The following is a 19927-nucleotide window of genomic DNA, read 5'->3' as shown; positions in this document are numbered from 1 at the left end:
CAAAAACAATAATACTACAACAAAACAACTCAAGAGCTAGATATAATTTTGATAAATTGTTCCCATTTCTTTCAAGCTACTTGTTATGAAACATCCATTCTGTAAGTTATGACATGTATTTTAAAGATATGTTCTCAGGACTGTACTCATGTTATACTTATTGTACTACTAAAAATTATTCATTGTCTGGACTATTCCATCGTCCTTGTTTAAAAAAAAACCATGACATTTTGGAAACTGGCTCCATTTCCATCTTTAGGCGAGAGGTACCTAATCAGTTGGGTACGTACCATAGAGCTAGTCTCTGTCACTGGACAACATATGTCATCCAACTCTCATCATATCCACGTGAGTGGTTTCATATTTTTTAAACAAGGACAATGGAAAAAGTCCAAACAATGAATAATTTTAAGTGTAATCTAGCATCATCAGAACCCTCTAAAGTTGAATTACTTATTATAGTACTTTAACTTTTCATGGCAAATACATTTTTATAGCAGCTGTTTAATCATGTTATCAAGCTCTGGATCCTGGTGGATACACTGTTAATGTATGCATAGTCTCATGCAACATGACCTCCTAGCTGAATATAATTTAGAAAGTTACAACTCAGAGGTAAAGACTCAAATTTGGCCACAGCAGTAATAAAAGTGAAGCTGTCCCACTAAACGTCATGTAGGTGCTTGGGGGGGGTGTATAGCTCCTAGTCATTCTTAACCTTTGTACTAGATGGGGGTGAGTGGTCTGCGTTACACCCTAGCTGTGCTTTACCCCCAGGAAAGGTCCCCGGTACCCATTGGATAGGAGGCTGGGTGAGCCCCAGTCAGACTGGACGCAGAGGGTAGATGAAAAATCCTCTGCCTCCATCAGGGATCGAACCCCGACCATCCAGTCCATAGCTAGTCACTGGCAGTGAATGTATTAAAATACTTAATACTTTACTAGTGTTTATAACTGATTTGCATAATTCTCCAGTGGATGAAAATAGAATTTTGGCAACTAAATGTGGTAGAGACTAGTAACATATAACTGAACATAAATTCATGCAGACTGAGCAGAGATCTCTGTAAATCAAAGTCAATGGGTTTTCCACACTTGTTTATGAAGTGCCTGAAAACATTGTTGTTAATAGATTGTACAATATCTATGAACCTGCCAGTATAGTAATAGCTTAAACTTCTGTTTCAATTTCAAATATTAATGAGGGAATTTGGAAGAAAAAGGAATAAAAACTGCATCAGGATCATGTATCAATTGGCAAAAAATAACCTCTGGTAATAAAAATTATGAGAGTTCTTTGAAGAAAATATTTTTTAACCCATTAAAAATAGAGTATTCGTGTTATTATGAGGGTTAAAAGCTTGATATCTTTCACATCCACCCTGTTGGGGACATGTACAAATGCATAGAACCTGCCAGTCATCACTTTAGAACCACTTAATGATGTATAAGATTCTGGTGCCATACTTTGTGAGGGAATATGCCAAAATAGAACTAAAATAACATTGGTCTTGTGAAGAATGCTGAAGTGATATGAAGAATTCTGGGTTAATGGACAGTACGACCGGAGCACACAAGTTCCAAAATTGTTAGTCATAGTCCTTATCAACTGCAGAGAAACAAAATGTCCTTGTCCAGTATATAAATTATGTGCACAAAAAATTAACTTTTCTGTCTTTGAAGAAATAGTTGTACAGAAATGAACAAATAAAACTACACTACACAAAAACATTGATATTCTTGTGAATGTGTATGTGTGATGGCAATACAAAGTAAACCCGACTTCTGAAGCATGCTGAGGAAAACATCATATACGCATAAACAATGGTTTTAAATTTCTCTGTTTTAATTTCTAATGCAATTATATGGTACTAAACCTTTATGAGGGCAGAGAAAACAATATAGTTCACAAATTGTGCCCATTTGTGTAAATAACTGAAGTGTGTGTTACAGGACAAATTGATCAACACTGGTGCAAAAATTTGGAACCGATACCACTTTTCACATGCAGGACATATATATCATATTGCATTTCTTCTTTCAGCTCCCTAGTTATATACAGTGATTGAGAAAATCATTACTTAGTGGATAATATAGCACTTCAAATATCACAATGTATCATATACACTGGAATAATGTTCCCACCTTTCATTTATTTTGAGCTCTGTGCTAAACAGTACAAAATATGAGAGATTTTCCAGAACTGTTTGGTTTTTACTGCAATATAGAGGTTATCATAATCAATTTGACCTAAATGACTGTTTAAGACCTTTCAATAGTATATATAAAACTACAGTGACACATAATTTCATACATACCGCAGTCCCAACACACCAGTTATTGGTAACTTCACTATTTGCAGACCAAATGGACTATTGCTGCATTTCAATGAAACATTCTACCAAAAATGGGACTGCAAGTGAAGACAAAACATTAAAAAATCCAAGTGTCAAAAGTATGCTACTAAAAGTAACAAGTTATTTTAAAACTACTTTATACAAACATCAGTTTGCTGAAACAAGAGAATATGCTACTGAGAAAATCATGCTGATCCCATATAAGCAATTTGGTTAGAAGTCTGGTATTTCAGTATCCTGTTTTCTCTGTACAAATAAAAATTTCCTGGAGAGGTCACATCATAGCCTATTTACCAACAGTGAATTTAAATAAATAACTTCATTAAAAGGATGGCTGAAAAAACTTTGGCTTCTCAGATGTTAATGCTGTGGCTCGAAAAAAATTATTAAACTTAAGTGTCTGCCTGCTGCACTATATTTCTGGAACAGCACACACTGAACTTTCACTTCAAATACGACTTCCTTCACTACATGTACCATCTGCTTTAACTCTGTATTTTGTATAAGGTACAGACTGAATTCACAGATGCTCTTTAGACAAGCTTTGCCTTCAAAGGGTTACATTATCTTTATCTCCTTTCCTTATATTTATGATCTGTAATTCTCACTGGGCTGTATCAGAGACTGAACATTTTCTTTTTCCTGCATCTGGATGCATTGTAATTGTGACAGAGAAAAAGAAGTTGAAGGAGAGGAAAATGAAGTATTTTTTATGTTCCATTCTTTCAAACAATAATGTGTTATGCAGACATTAATCAAGGTAGCAGAAATCAGCTATCCAGTCATTAATCCATGATACTGGTTTGTAAGCAACTAAAAGCTGATTCAATCAATTAAATTAAATTGGTAATGCTCAGGTGGTTATTTTATATGCCAAAAACCAGTTTCATGAGTCGGAAGGTTTAGTTTCAAAAAATTGCTCCATACAAGCAACTTCCATTACCAATGCTGACACTTGTAAATAAGCTGCAATTCACTCAGTGTATCTACGTCCATAATTCCTGACCTACTTAACAATTTCTAGATGTCATCAGATTTAAATTAGATAATGGTACCTAAACCAATTCAGTAAGAAAATATGCTGAAAGCAATCTGATTTCTTGTGGTCACTGACCCAATAAATACAATTTACATCATTCACAGGACTTCTTCATTTTTCTAAGATGCATTTCACATTCAACACGTCCATCTTCAGCAAGAGGATTACCTGTTCAAACACACATAAGGGCAGAAAGACATAAAAATAAGCAGCAATTACAGTTATTACTAGCAATCTTTTACATAATTCATGTTGTGTAATGGTCAGTCATGTCCGTTTAATCAAACTCCACATGAGGATGGATATATTGTGCACAAAACACATTTTAATTACATTTCCTATGCATGGCAGTTAAGGTTGTGTATGTAATATGAGAAAGCATCCTGATAATAGTTTGATTTTCAATAGACTTTGATGAATTTCAACACCATGAAGATAACTTAAAAAACAACAAATTCAAACACAGTTCAGTCTAATTAGGAATTATACTTGTTAATTTTAATTGCAAGCATCTTCAGTGGATGGTAAAATATGTGACTGCTTTGTTCCCTACAAAACAACTCCTAATTGACAGTGAATAAAACCATATTCCTGCAGTTGCAATCTCTCAGAATACCATTCCTGGAGTAAAATAGTAGAGAATATGGAAAACAATCCATTTCTACATTTTCTTACATATATCATTACATCCATATAAAACATCTCATAAAACTGCATAATTTCTGGGAAGGTCCCGATCAACATCCATATTCATAATCTGTATCATAAATACATACTAAATAAAAGATCTTCAATGTGTGATTAGGCACACAAAATGTACTGTCACTTTATTTCAAACCAGAGATAGAAGCATATTTGATGATGATAAGTAGCACATAAAAATACGAGCATCTCTCTCTGAAATGTAAGGCAGATGGCAAACCTCTGAAATCTTGCAATACTATTTCTAACAAGTAGCAACAGGTCAGTTTTTTAAGATGGGCCAATACAGAACCAATATCCTGCCTACTACATGAATATTGCAAAATCACAGTTTTTTGTGTCGCTACCTCAATATAATATTAATTAAAAATATTTACATATTTACAATGGTACCATATTAGAACTTTCTTTTTTTAAGGTACTTACTCTCACATATTCTCAACTGTTCTATAATTCTTTGAAACATGTTTTCCTTTTTAAAGTTTCACAAAAGTAATCAATAAACAATTAAAAACAAATATCTTTTTCAAAAATTGTAATTTACTCCATTTTCCTTATGTATTCATTGTAAAAATCTCTACTGTAACTTACTTTACACTTTCATATCAAAATATAGACATCGAAAGAGACTAGAAAATGTTCAACATATGATTGGCTTTGCTTTTGTTATCACCTGAAACATAGAATTTAATTTTTAACAATGATTCCATTTCCATCTGTTACCTTTGTTTGAACAATAATATACTGTTCTTGAGCCACTAAATCCTGCTAATGGACTTTATTGTAGAAACCCCCTCAAGCTAAATATCCTTCAAATCACTTGAACCAGTGGCTTAAAAGCATTTTAAAAGATCTGAATGTTATTTACTATGCGGGAAGTATGATTATTGTTATTTTTGTTTTTCTTTATCTAAGAGAATCACAGATCAAGATATCACCAAACTATACCAGTCAAGTGCAACCCAAATGATTTTATTAACATCCATGTAAGAGGTTCTAATATTAAGAGAGCAACTCATGAAGCTGATAAATGCTAGTGTATTGCATTAATCTAAGTAATAAATCGATGTCATTGCATTAAACATGGGTAACTAATATAATAGGCTGCAATGCACAGGATGTCAGTCCATAGATTGTAGTTCTTGTATTTGTACTTAGAAATCGTAACCAGGCAGATACCTTGCCCTGCCTGACATTTTTCTCTGGATGAAAGGCAACTTTACAATCCCAAAAGATTAAAAGGAAAGTAGAAAGATCAATTATAAGATGCCAACATGTATGTGCTAAAAGGTGTATTTCACATAAATGTGCATTAAAAGTAAAATGTCAGTGACTATATAACTGACAAACCTCAAGTGAATATATTATGTGTGACATTCCTGTCTTCATCTGAACCATTTAGTATCAACAGAATGCCATTTACTTCATATTATGGAACAATGCCACAAGTTTTCAAAATTACAACACAAATGTCACACTGCATATACCAAGGGCATTCAATTAATGCACATTAATGAACCTTAACAATGGAACATATTTCAGTTAGAAATATCACTTTCAGTCATATCTACACAGCCTGTACAATGAGACTATACAAATTAATATATATGACATGTGAATTTTAGTACCTCATAATTTGGTACTTTGGTCTTCCATAATTTGGTAAAGCACCCAACAATATTTTGCCCAGCTATGAAAATTGTTTAGTAGTTTGGGACTGGTGACCATAACCCAAGTGATTGCTAATGCAGAAAATCAACACCTTGTAATGTCCTTTAACACAAACTGAACTACCGTTAAAAAATGAAGAGAGTAATTTAATAGCCCTTAATTTTGTGACTATGTTCAGAGAGACAATACTGTGCTCTTAATATGGTAATGAACAATACAACAAAAATTAAACAACGTAATTTCATGTTACACTCTACTGCCAATAATAGCATTGTTTGTTTTTAACTAGGCAAAGAACACATCTGTAACATATCAGAAATATAACTTTAACCATTTTAAGGAAATGCAATGTATCATAAGTATGCACCCATAACCTTAAAAATTAAGTTGCGATTAGTATGCAATTTGCTGTTCTATGTACATTTTAAAACAAACACCTGGGGATAGCCTGAAGGGCTGAAACATGTACTGTATGTGATATATAGTAAAGTTGTGTTGACATATTTTATTATTATTTAAGCTAGACACACAACAGGATGTAACCTTTATAAGATTAACACACACAAAGTGATAAACTGATACTGCTTTAAGAGGTAAATGACAGTTCAACGGGCACCATTTTAACCATGGCCAGGAATGCCTCATTTGCAGAATCAGGCATCAGTCACAAATACTCAGGGTAGATGTGCTCAAATAGAGACAAAAATATCTGTGGTGGAACAAACAGAATCAATTTTAAATAAAAAAACGGAGGAAGAGGCACACAATATTGTGTTGTCATGACATATCAGGAAATACAGCACTGACATAACAACAGAATAACTACTAGTCAACAATTTTTACTACAAAAAGGGAACATTTATAATTTTTAGCTGCAACATCTGGCACTACACAATTAATGTTAGCACGAGTGACAGATTGTGAATTTTTAAAAAACTTTAGCCAATTTCCAAGGCAGGGGGCATAAAAAATTTGGCAATTGAGTATATACATAGATGCAGAATCATGAATCACAACATGACACATGAATACATCATAGATTACTCAATTAAAAACATGAGAAATGTGATACAGTGCACAATGTCAAAAGCCAGCACACATGTAGGTACTGTGTTAACAGGTGAGGTTTGGCCAACATCTTAGCTTAGAAAGTTATGCAGTTCCTCCTTCCTTCAAGCCTACACTATAGCGTCTCTCTTCTAATTGTGCCTGCACAAACAGATTGGAATGTAAGCCTGAAAGAGGCAGCAAATAATGTGTGTGGTGGGCTTTTTGGAACTGCTTGGTTAATGATACTTTCTATCTGATCTGTTCTGCTGTGTCACTGTATAGAGTACCAATGACCTGCAAAAGTAAGACATTTATTTTTTGTTTTCTAAGTGTTTACTGGGCTAACATGGCAATCATGACAGCTCTACCCCAGATCAGGACAAATACAATTGATTAACTGGTGACTATGATACTGTTTTATAAAATTATTGCCATGATATTAATATAATTTATGGTTGGCTACTTCAGTATTTCAAGTATGTAAGTGAAGATACTGTCTGAGATGGGGCTTACTTCAAATTACTTGATAAGGCCATATCTGACAAAGCATGAGAAACATCTCTGGCTCAGTTACATACTGTAAATACTGGAATAGAAGCATACTCTTTTTCTCACGGTGTCAATGTTTAAAATTTAAATATGAAGAAATGGAAGAAGTATGATTCCTAACCTTGTAATATTTTTGAATTCTTACAAATACAGATAAAATGCAAAATGCTCAAAGTACAGGTAATCTATGGCAAAAGTCCAACAATATTTTAATTCATCCACTTTGCTTCTCCCTCCCAGTTTGGTGTGATTACTCTTTCTAGTTACATTTATTATAGAAAAAGGTGTGTAATGCTTCTGAGCATAAAACATTCACAACCATTCAAGACAATATTAATACATGACAGAATGAACAATTAAGATGAAGCATAAGGCAAAACTTATTTCTTTCAATATTTCCATTAATTTGTTCTAGTACAAGAAAGATAATTTATTAGGTAAATGCTGATGAACAAAATTATTCATTTTAAGCCGTTATATAATTAACGTTTTCCAAAATAATGAGATACTTGGCAATCTGAATTGTACATTCATGATTATTGAAGCATTACCACCATTTCTTGTCTTGTAATTTTAACACTTTTTCCATCGTGTAAAATGATATCCCTGCTGGAATTATTAGGTTCTGTTGATGCAACAAAAGTAGGGCCTACTTTGTCAAGTTGGTCTTCTGGGTTGTAATTGAGTGTGGACTTGTAGGAAGCCCTGATGATGAGGAAAGCATGTTCCTCTGAAATGTTGGTATCTACATACTAGTCCTCACAGCGTTACAACACAGAAAACCAACAATGGCATCTTCACTGCCATGACAACCCCAAATCTCAGACAGGGCCTACTTTCCTAATGCAGTATTTACCGAGCATTACTCTAACAGTCATGTCATGTGGTTTCAAACTACCAGTGTCTCACCTTCATGTCTTATGATTTCTTAATGAAACTGCGAGTATATACTAAACAGTAAGTCCCTTCAACTCCAATAAACACTGTCAACTGCAACTGTTCCAAAATATATTTCAAACACATGAGTATTTAAACTGAATTTACATTACCTAAAACGTGAATGCTCCTGACTTTTCATTATCTACAGACTAGTGTTTATTTTTGTAAATACCAACAGCAATTTGGAATGCACTTGACTGTCAACTACCATGGAGGGTTATCCTCTAACAATGTGTAGATTCACTGTACTGTGGCCAGCTGCACCAAACCACCTTCTTCACATTTTAACAATGCATACAACAATTAATGTAGTCATGAATGTCCCTGATTAATTAAACCTGTCAATAAACCGACAGCAAAAACGTTATCACCTATTAGTGAATAAATTAAACGCATTCTGGTGCAACAGGCCAATCAGTTATGTGGAAGGCAACATATATAATAAATGTGTTATATTTATGTAATATTGAGTTAAAAACAGACCTTTACTCAAATACCATTATAATAATTAGAATCAATAAAAATAATTAGTTGCAACATAGCAATATTTCATGTTTTTTCCAGCTGCTTATTTGTTTCTATGCCTTCTTCATTATCATTTCCTTTATTACTGGTACCCGTTTCTTCAGCATCCTGCTCGAGTTCTGTTTGATTTTGCATTACATCCTCCACACCCTTCTTTACTGCAGATGATTTCTGTTCACTTTCACTGCCTCCTGTAGAAGCCTTGCTTTTGGAGCTTGAGCTATCTACACCAGCAATACCCTGTTCTGCCGCATTCCCACCACCACCACTGCAACTACTGGCCTTACTAATACTACTACTACAGCTACTACCCTGTTCCCTGTTACCTTTACCTCCACCCTCAGCTGCAATTCCACTGGCAATCCCATTATCCGATTTCTTCCCCAACACTTCCCCAGAACTTTGTTCTCCATTAACTGTCCTTGCAACAGGAACAGCACTACCATCCACAACTGTCTTCTGCTGAGGTTTTCCTTCTCCTGCTTTCTGATGGTTGGTTCCTGCTGTCACTGTCACTGCCTGCAATGGTGTGTGGGCCGTTGTGGAATTCTGGTTTGACAATGATGGAGACATACGCAACTTTAGCTGTTGAGAGGCTGAAGGAGAGTGGGATGTAGGAGGCGGTGTTCTCTGATGGGAAGCATTTTGAGATGTAAGCTGCCCTGCTGCATTATTATTGGGAGACTTGCCTGACCCTGGAGCATTAATGTTAGTGTTAGAGTTGACTGAGTTACTAGCCTGGGAACCGCTTTTGTGCTGGGGAGTTGATGCTGGTATCCTCTGCACAGCAGGAGGTGGTACACCAGATTGAGAGCTTGGTGTGGAATTGTGTGTGTGAGAACGATGATGAGGATTGAACAACATATTGATGGAAGGAGGAAGGGGGTGGTATGCTCCAAGACCCATACCACTTCCAGCACGTACTAATGGGGGTGGGCCTGCTGCCATACGATTGCCACCAACCCCAACACCCATACCAGTGAAAGGAAAACTTGAATAAAGAAGATTAGGAAGAAAAGGAGAGCCTAAAGGATTATTTGGTGATGCACTACCTCTGTTTGAATTAGAATGAGCTGGTAGAGGAAACTGCTGAGTATGTGTTTTGAGGTTCTGTGGTGTCATGGAAGATGAAGGATTAGAAGGCTGAGGAGATGGAGAAAGAGGAAGAGGCGGCGTCCCTGGTGAAGAGGATGCTCCAACAACGATTGGACTCAAAGTTTTAGGGTCAATTTTCATCAAAGTTACACCAACATGTTTTGATACTGGAGGAGGTATAGAATCTTGCTTATTTGGCGTGACAGATCCTGCATGATGGGTGGTTTGCATTCCCGAGATGAGTGGTACCCCAGATTCTTGTTTATTATTGCCTCTGAACTTTCCACTGGAAGATGCATTTGAAAGATCTGAACTACCTGAATGGGCAGAGCATGTGGAAGGCACAGACTTAGCTGAGGAAGATGCAAGTGTTATGTGGACTGGGGTTCCACAATCTTGAATTTTACTGTAGTGCTGCTGACTTGAGCCCGAAACACCAGAAGAAACTGACTTTATATCAGATGATGTCTGAGTAACAGACTGTGTAGAAATACTGCAGTCCAGTTTATTATTTTGTTGTAAATTTGTACTTGGTTGTGATAACAGTTTCATCCCTGATGGTGGTACAATTGGGAGAGTAGCACTAGAATCCATTTTACAACTCTGTTGATTCCCAACATGATACCCAGTCACAAGAGACTTTGAATGTGTCGTATGTGTGGCAGCTGACGATACTGTAGTAGAGTCAAGTTTATTACTACCACAGGTACCAGTTGTATGATACACAGCCTTTAAGTTTCCAGTAGAGTTATGTGGTGTGCTATGCTGACTTGTAGCAGAAGCTACCTGGTACACTGGCTTTGTAACTGAAGTTTGTCCAGTGGTTTGTGTTACTAATTCCTGTTTGTTTACTGAGGCAACTTGATACATTGGCTTGACTCCAGAAGCAGGGTTACCAAGATATCGTGGCATATTACGCATTTTAAAAAATCTATTTGGCTTTGCTGGAACAGTATTGCTTCCACAACTCACAGGTTTATTATTGCTTGGAACAATTCCACCAGAACTGTCAACACCTTTACCAGGTAGATCACCTGACCTCCGTCCATCACATGATATACCTGATGTATTTGCTGTATACGTGTGATTTTTGGTAGAGGATAAGAAACTCAACCTGGTAATACTCTGATTCCAACTTTTGGGTGGTGTTTTAAGCGTCTTGTAACCAACAGGAGATGAACTACTGTTTGCATTCAAAGTTTTTCTGCTGCTTGCAGAGTTTGTCACCACAGCCTGGGTAGGAGCAACAACTGCCATCTTAGGTGTATCTCTCCTAGGAAAAGTGCCAACACCATCATTTACCTTACTCACTTCCTTACTATTTGCGTTCGATGAAGAATGTCCAACTTTTAATGCTAGAGGTTGTGACTGAGTACTCTGTAGATCTTTAATATGTGATGGTACAGAAAGTTGAGTTTCAGATAACAGACAACCTGGCTTAATGTTTTTACTGCTACTGTCCAATGACTTTTTGTTCATTGCAGTCAATTCATCCTTTTGCTGTGGCGATACAACACTGGAAGCAATGCCCGATGATGACATAGGGGATGGTACCAAGTGTAAGTTTAATGGGGCCGAGGTCACAGGGAGAGACAGTATATCATTCTGCTTGGTAGGACAATTTGCGTCTATAGCATTTTTTGCTACAGCAATCTCCACTGTTGATGTTTTGGCAACACTTTCAGCTGAAGCTGCCTTCACATATTCATGCTTTTTAGAACCACAATGTGCATTCACAACCAGAGGAGTTGTAATTGTTGTACCTGCTGCACTTGGTAAGCTTTGAGTTGATGTGGTTGCAAAAGTTGTCACTGTTGATGAAACTGTTGCTGGTGTTCCTGCCATTTCATCCACATTAGATTTATGATGTTCAGATTCTTTAGATGATATAGTATGTCTGGCCTGTTCTTGAATTTCTTCAGAGGATCTGCTTTTCTCTTCATTACCACACAAAATTAACGAGATTTTTGAGCTATCTGATACCGGAATACAGTTGTTCATTACTGTATTATTGTTATTTTCAATCACAGGAGGCATTGTAATGTCTGTCACACTCATAATGCCATTCTCGCTGATCTGAATTTGAACTTCCTTCCATGATTCACTGCCACTATTATTGTTCTCCTCCTTTGAAACACTGTTCTTCAACTCTTCAGCATTCTGCATCTTTTCATGCTTTGATTCGTCATATGTCCTAATAACATCCACATCCATAGATTCTCTCTTTGTAGTCACTTCATCATCTTCTTCAACAGATGTCACTGTGACCACATTCATGGAAGTACCAGGATCCAGTTTCATTCTCTTGCTGCTCAACTGACAACACTCAAAAATTCGGTAACTCAAGCAAAGTGGGCCTTTCTGAAAACATGAAATAATAATAAATTAGTTCAGAAATGTGATTATCAGGATTCTTTATTTGTATATCTTAGCAATGGCCATGGTATGTTTCACAGTATGATTCAGTGAAAACAAGAATACAAAGCTAAGTGCATAGTTAAACCGAAGATAAATGAACCACAGAATGATGAAAGTATGTGAAGTGGAACTTCTAGATCACTTACAATTAAACACAAGTGTTAAAAGTCTGCTGGAACAATAGCCAGCAACATAGGGGACCTAACATTCCCCATAAGGCAGAAGTTTATGGGAAGGGAGAAAAATCTCACACATATGATTCAGCTGGTATCAAACCCAAGATATTCTTGGTGCATAAAGCCCATGGCCCCTAATCATAAGGTCTTCAAACATATACCAGTGTTATTTTAATAATTACCCTTCTCCACCTGTAGATGTAAGCCACATCCATAAGTGTAAATTCTTCACTTAGTGGATCATCCACGTGCATAATGTCCACACGATGTTCAGCTGAAAGGCCATACTTAGCCCGTATCAGTTTCTGCAGATGCGCTACTGTCACAGCTGCAGGACACCGAAGATAGCGCCTTGATGAGAGTTCCTGTACCAAGTAAATTCAACATACAACAATCACACATAAATAATCTTTAAATAAATTCTGGCAATAACATCTCTGTACAGATACAAGCCTACATGTAAAACTGAAAATCAATTACTGGTGGGCAATGAATGAGTACCATTTTACATTCCATGTCTTAAAACAGGTCATGATGACCTTCACATACATTCTTCTCAATTCACAATTTATAACCATTCTGCAGCTTCTTGTTCAATGCTCCATAACCTCTGCAGTTAACACAGTATCATACACCAAGGAAATCAAATATTCTTAAATACGCAAATAATGTCTTCCAAGAGTAATTCTTACTTTAAATTCAGTTACCTCTTTATCTGGTGTAGTTGATTTAAAATATTCAAGAGACAAACAAATGGCCTCATCAGGAGTATAAATATTTGATTGATCACTGACTTCTCCCTGATCAAGACAGCTTGTTGGCTGGGCCTCAGGGTGTTTAGCATAGAATTCTCGCCGACAACGCATCTCATCTATAAAGTACAACAAAATTATAAAAAATATAAAACTGCAGATTCTAAATTACATTTTCAGTCTTCTTATTAAAACATATTAAATGACACAAATTTCATCAATCAAATCTTATATCATATATCATCACTAGTAACACTAAACTTCCATCAGCAAATATTCGAAGATACACACTGTTTTATCTTTGTTATATCCAAGTCTTTAGGTATATTTTTACAACAAATTAATCACTTATTTGTGCCTGTTTTGCTTGTACAGCATAACCCTATTTTTCAACAGTACGTAAATACATTGATGATGTGAAATAAACAAGTATGGTCTTGTTAATATATTACGTTAGTTCAGCACATTTTAATTTAATTTCATTCCACTTTTATTGTGATCAAATTAGTATGCATAAATAAATTACAAATTCTAGGATATGTTTGGTTGTAGATAAAACAAGGTATGATCACTTCCATAAGAACAGGATTTCAAATTAAAAATTAAAAAATATTATTCATATCATGTATTAATAATTTATACCTATGAACAGATGTATGTTCAAATATAGTTCTAAAAACACAAAAGACAAAACAAAAAATTGTGTTGATATTATTGTGCACAACCAACATTAAAATTGACCATTCCTGTAACACACTTTAGAATTACTGAACTTCTTTTCTAAAACAACAACATAGCAGTGGTTAATACTCCTGTCTGGCTAGTACTGCAATGTCAGTTCACTGAAGATGGGGAAGAAAAAAAAAGTTTTGCTATATAAAAAACAGCAGCATATTTATATTACTACTATAAATTACTAACATAACTTCTACTACTACCACCACCACCACCAACAACAACAACAACAACACTGCTGTTGCTGTTAAAAAAACTGTAGCTCTGTGGTGCAGCTGTTGTGGCCATTTCCACAAAACCTGATTTCCAAATCAAAATTTGCAATTGCAAGACAGTCATGATTCAACATATTTTACAATTTACAAAATATCTATAAACTCCCCTTGTTCTAGTATTCTTCATGACAAGCACACAAATTCACATACAGAACCAACCTATATGCATATAATTGACCTCAAAAGCAGCCCACTTTATACTACACATTAACAAGTAATAAAAAAGACTAAAATAAAACACACGCTTTCGTATAACAACATACCAAAGAAACTTAATAACCATTCTGAATACCCACAAGCCTTTTGTTTCACTGCACAGCAGATCTCAATACAGCTGTCACCCTGTTGTAACACAGCAACATGAGGTAACACAAAATTCAGTCACAGGTTATACAACAGATAACTGATTTAGCATGGTTTATAATAGATCTAAGAAGAACAAATATGACTGTAATGCTAATGTAATGATAAAGCAATGTTACATGCAAAGGGATGACACTAGGAAGATGAGTAAAGTACCGGGTCTACAATTTATGCGGCAGCGGTCGTGCTTGCATTGCGTGGTCGGCCGGCACACTGTTGATGTGGGAGAGAGTATTGCGCGTCCTTCCCATGAGTCACCGGCGAATCAGTTTCATTGCGTCTCTCGTTGTGGATTGACGTTGATAATATGGTGTATAGTATTAAGCAACGTGTGTTCTTAGTCGAAACATATGCCAAATACTCATCCTACGGAAGATGCCGCAGTAAATATCGCAGACATTTTCCTGGTGTAAGTGTTCCTAGCAGGTCCATGATAGAGAGATTAGTAAAAAAATTTGGTAGTACGGGATCAGTTTTGGATAAAAAGAAGAACAGGAAACGGAGTGTATTGGCGGAAGAGAAATTGGATGAAATCTGCACACTGCAGAAGAACTTAAAGAAAATATTTGACAACTGATTTTGGCAATTACCCCAGAAGAGCTTCGTCAAGTATTTCGAAACATGTTAACGAGATGTGAAGCTTGCCTGCAAGCACAAGGAAGTCACTTTCAACATCTTTTGTGATTTAAGGTAAGAACAATTAATGTAATAACATGTATTAGTGACGAGAAATATTCGCAGTTCGCTGTTACTAGCGGCACTGAAACTGATTCGCCGGTCACCCACTGGAAGAATGCGCAATACTCTCTCCCACATCAACAGTGCGCCGGCTTACCACGCAATGCAAGCACGACCGCTGCCGCATAAATTGTAGACCCGGTATAAGAAATATACAGTATTCCACACTGAGAAGTTACTGTACAATAAACACTAACACAATTACTAACTTTGAAATAAGCCAGGCACCAGTTTGTAGACAATGTCCTGTAGTGTCTGGTCAGCGCGTATATTCTGAAGTGGTCTTGTTTTATGGACCTGCACATCACAGATGGGGCAGTACTTGTTGGTCTCAAGGTAACGCACGATGCATGCTTTACAAACTGCAACAAAATCATAAGTAATAAATCATAGCAACAAGCTAAAACCAATAAATGGATACAGCTATACCCACTAAATTCATTTATGACAATCACTCATAATATCAGAGTGCCCTTTCCCATTCACCTAGTATGAACACAGTAATCTTTGTGGGATTTCAGGATTTTGTGGCAAAGAGAATGAAGATGGTAGTCTTCTAGGATGTTGCACCGTAAATATTAACTGATGTTTCAGGAGTTTATTACATCCAACATCAGGAGTGACTCATCATCCTGATAATGGAGCGAGTAAGATCCTTTGAAATAGTGGTTAATATCTGACAAACTATATGGCACGATATCTCAGAAGACAACCCACCTTCACAGTAATCTTTAGCTTGAATCTTATTAACAGCTGCACAAATTGTTTCCACTGCACTTCACTTATCAGACGGCAGTACCTTTTATTTTGACAAAACCATGTGTAGAGTAACAAGGGATTAAACAGTATCATTCTCAGGGAGAGGTATGTTGCTACCACTCAATGTCCACTGATTTGGGTCATGTTAGCTACTTTATGGATATGATGTGTATCCTAATAAGAGTAAAAATGGTTCATTTTTCAGAAAACAGATGAAGTATACTTCTACAAACATTATCTAATAAAAGATGGCTGTCTTTTGGGTTGTTGCACCGTGTAGTCTGGTACATGTTTACTGAAGTTTCAGAGGTGCTTGCTGCCTCCATCATCAGGACAATCACTGCCCATCATCACCCTGATAATGGAGGCAGCAAAAACTTCTGAAACACTGATAAACTTCTATCATACTATACGATACAACAACTCAGAAGGCATGTTTGTTGCCATGAAAACCAGAAATCTCACATTCTGTAATAGAGTCAAAGAGTTACTTGAAAATATTTTAATTTTACAGATATTCTGAGCAGAATACTAATATACAAAGCACATTCCTCACAAAACAAAGAAGAAATGTACACACACACACACACAATTATTAACATAGACATATGGTTGTATGCAGTATATCCCTCATTGATTCATTAGAAAACTGATGTATTTAGTTGCCATTTATGTGCTAGATAAAGTCATGACCAATGTCATTTTGTTTTGTAAAATTTATTCCACAAAGAAATAAAATTCACAGAATAAATAATTTTTTTACATAGGACATAATACTCCCAAAGGCCACTTTGTTAAACATATGGTAGTATGTCAATATAAATAGCATTTTGGTCACCGACTGGTAAGTGTATAGCACAGAACACTTTGAGACACAGAAAATACAATAATTCTGTCCATTTTAAACCAATTTCATAAAGTAAAAGGTAAAGCTCTCTCTATGCTAAAGAATCATAAACCACACACAATACCACACAGGGGCTGGTGGCAAGTATAGTATTCGTCTCATTCCAAATGTATAAGGAAGTTGACTTTGTTAAGAGATAACTAACATAGCCCTGATGTCACATATATTAATATAAATATACAGAAAACAACATCCACTTTTAGAAATGCAAAAATTAGGTGTATGTCGGACAAAAGCAGATATTAAAAGCATTAATAAGTAAAATGTTTTATGTTACATGCATTTTATATCATAAATCATACCTGAGAAATTTCTTAACATACAGTTTAAGCATGATCTTATTTGACAAATGTTGATTCTCTCACTTAATGTTAAATTAATAATAAGAAACATTTGAATGATGAAAAGCAGTTGGTAACAAAACTCACAATGGTCATTTATAGGTAAAATAAGAATGCTTGCATTGGTATGGATAAGTACATGTGCACATCTCTATGACAGTTATACTTACTACAGTCTACCTTCTTTTTTTTACATATCTGACATGTATCTAGAAACAGAATGCAACAACCCCTTCTAAAAATAGGACAGGGAGAATGGACATAAATACGGATTTACTGTTAATGTATGTGATAATACTCAAGTAGCACATATGTATCACACATCATACAACATGCTCACAAACCTAAACATGCTAATGCTAGCTACAAATAAATGTTCAAACTATGTTTTCAGCATCCCTCACATGCTATGCTTATGTGTAAGGAATGAAAAGTAAAGAAACTAAAGGCAGGACTAAAAAACTGGTTCAATGAAATGATCTGTAAAACTTTAGGTTAAATTATATTCTTATAGTTCATGTGAATGAATATATCTCTTTCATCTCCATTTTCCTCCTAGTCCTTTTAAATATATCAATCTTCTTCAGAGTTCATTCATGTATAGAAGGACCTGAAACTGATTTATTTTAAGCAAACTACTTTCCGGACATTATCCATCGTCCCAGATTTAATAAAACACTCTGTTTCAGAGATTGGGATCTATCTCCATCTTCAGGTAAAACCTATTCTGTTGGGCCCAATTGATACAGCTAGTCCCTATCTCTGGACAACAGCAGTACTGAAAGTCAGAGCACATAAGCTAAGTGGGACAACACATTTCCATGGGAGATAAGGAAGGAAAATCCTGCTGTTGTCCGAAGATAGGGACTAGTTTTATCAATTGGGCACAACAGAGTGGGTTTTACCTGAAGCTGGATATAGATTTCCAATCTCCGAAATGTCATGCTTTATTAAATCTGGGATGATGGATAATGTCCATAAGGTAGTTTGCTTCAACAACGCACCATCATCACAAACCTTCAGAATTATGATTACCTCAAACTAGGTTTTGAAATGGTACTGCCCAGTCCTAGGAATGTGGCAACAGTGAGAAATGGAGAATATCAGTAATCTGAATTCAAAAGTAACCTATAATGACTGGTTACAGCATATAAGATAAAAAACTAATATAACTAAAAGTTGCCTTAAACCACTGGAACCTCACATCTAATATATAACATACTACTAAATTTGAATTGCTGTTAATAAACAGTAGTGTCTGTAGTGGCCAAAAATAGAATATTACAATATGTTACTGTGAAAAATTAAAGTATGTTTATTTGTTTTTACTTACATAAGACCTTCATTATTAAAAAATAAGATGAATAATTAATGCACACTGCCAGAATAATCAGAAGAAACAAAGAATCAATTTTCATTTGAATATGTATTAGTGACACTTCAATTATTATATAGTTAAACAATTATAGTTTGTCTTACATGAATGTAAACATTCAATGATGGTTGTGGCATCAACATAATATCCACCACATAAGACACAAATGAGATGTGGATTCAGGTCTGTGATCTTGATTCTTCGTGGTCGATGCATCTTCCAGTTAGAAAACTCACCACTTGGCCATAAATGCTAACAAACAAAATAAACTGTTTAGAATTGACAGTACTAGATCAATATCATGCAGTTCTTATGTATTCCGTAACTCAGCTCCAGCATGTGCAGAAACCAAGATACCATTTCTACAAATGATGTCAAAACATTGGTCTTGTATCAGTAAACACCAACAGCTGTGGTGGTTACCTTTTCTGCTATACGTCAATAGTGAACACGCACATGAAATAATGGTCGCAGTATATCATACGTCAAATCAAATCCAATGGCATAAATATATACACAACACAACGTGTAAAGGTGTACAAAATATCAAAAAGTAATGAATTACGAGAAAAAAAGACTGACGCGTTACAAAATAAGCCAGCCATATTGGAATGCACAGCCTATTTTGTGCTATCGGTGACCCCTATTACAGCAGGTTCGAATATCTTATTACATTCTTATTGTCAGGCTTCACGGATAAACAAATCCTTTTTAATTTATTTCTTGTCAGTATCAATTACCTTTAAATGAGCTACTTTAACTTCTATCTGTTGCTATCCCATTTGGCCAATTGGCCCCTACAAGCCACGAGCCCGACTTTCTGAAAAACTCAGGTCGACAGAAACACAACCTCGATTTCTGTTTGGAGGGAATCACGTGATGCCGCCAAACGTCAGTTCGCATGCAAATTACACATTAGTTACATATACCATGAACAAATTAACTAACATTTTCAACACTGACACAAATACAAAGCGCAACACAACAAATAATTAGCGAAAAATAACCAGAATTACCTGAACTAGTTATTCGACAACAATATTTAGTTTACTTTACTACCGTTAGATGACAAATACAGTTCTTCAATTACATCAACAGATGGCTCATTACACTACCCAACGAACAAAAAAACTTTCCTTCAATTTCTGTGGTTCTTCTTAT

At 35.6% G+C, this 19927-nt stretch overlaps 1 protein-coding gene across 5 annotated transcripts; it reads right to left on the bottom strand.

Moving 5' to 3' along the window:
• Positions 1–24: 24 nt before the first annotated feature.
• LOC110837400 (uncharacterized) lies at positions 25–19858 on the bottom strand. Of its 5 annotated transcripts, none has more exons than XM_087351190.1 (6): positions 19783–19858; positions 18871–19018; positions 15594–15746; positions 13229–13392; positions 12704–12886; positions 25–12288 (listed from the first exon to the last, which is right to left on the bottom strand). In XM_087351190.1, the coding sequence occupies exons 2-6, from the start codon at positions 18980–18982 to the stop codon at positions 8857–8859; spliced, it is 4044 nt and encodes a 1347-aa protein (XP_087207316.1). In that variant the 5' UTR covers positions 18983–19018; positions 19783–19858; the 3' UTR covers positions 25–8856. The 5 variants fall into 5 exon arrangements, with proteins under 5 accessions (XP_087207316.1, XP_021935182.1, XP_087207315.1 ...); XM_022079490.2 differs by lacking the exon at positions 19783–19858 and adding an exon at positions 19715–19735; XM_087351189.1 differs by lacking the exon at positions 19783–19858 and adding an exon at positions 19507–19677.
• Between the last annotated feature and the right edge of the window lie 69 nt (positions 19859–19927).

Source organism: Zootermopsis nevadensis, unplaced genomic scaffold (genome assembly GCF_977971745.1).
Source record: "Zootermopsis nevadensis isolate Lab colony 2312 unplaced genomic scaffold, Znev_1.0 Znev_ptg000018l, whole genome shotgun sequence".
NCBI lineage: Eukaryota > Metazoa > Arthropoda > Insecta > Blattodea > Termopsidae > Zootermopsis > Zootermopsis nevadensis.
This window is presented reverse-complemented; position numbering and strand designations above follow the sequence as displayed.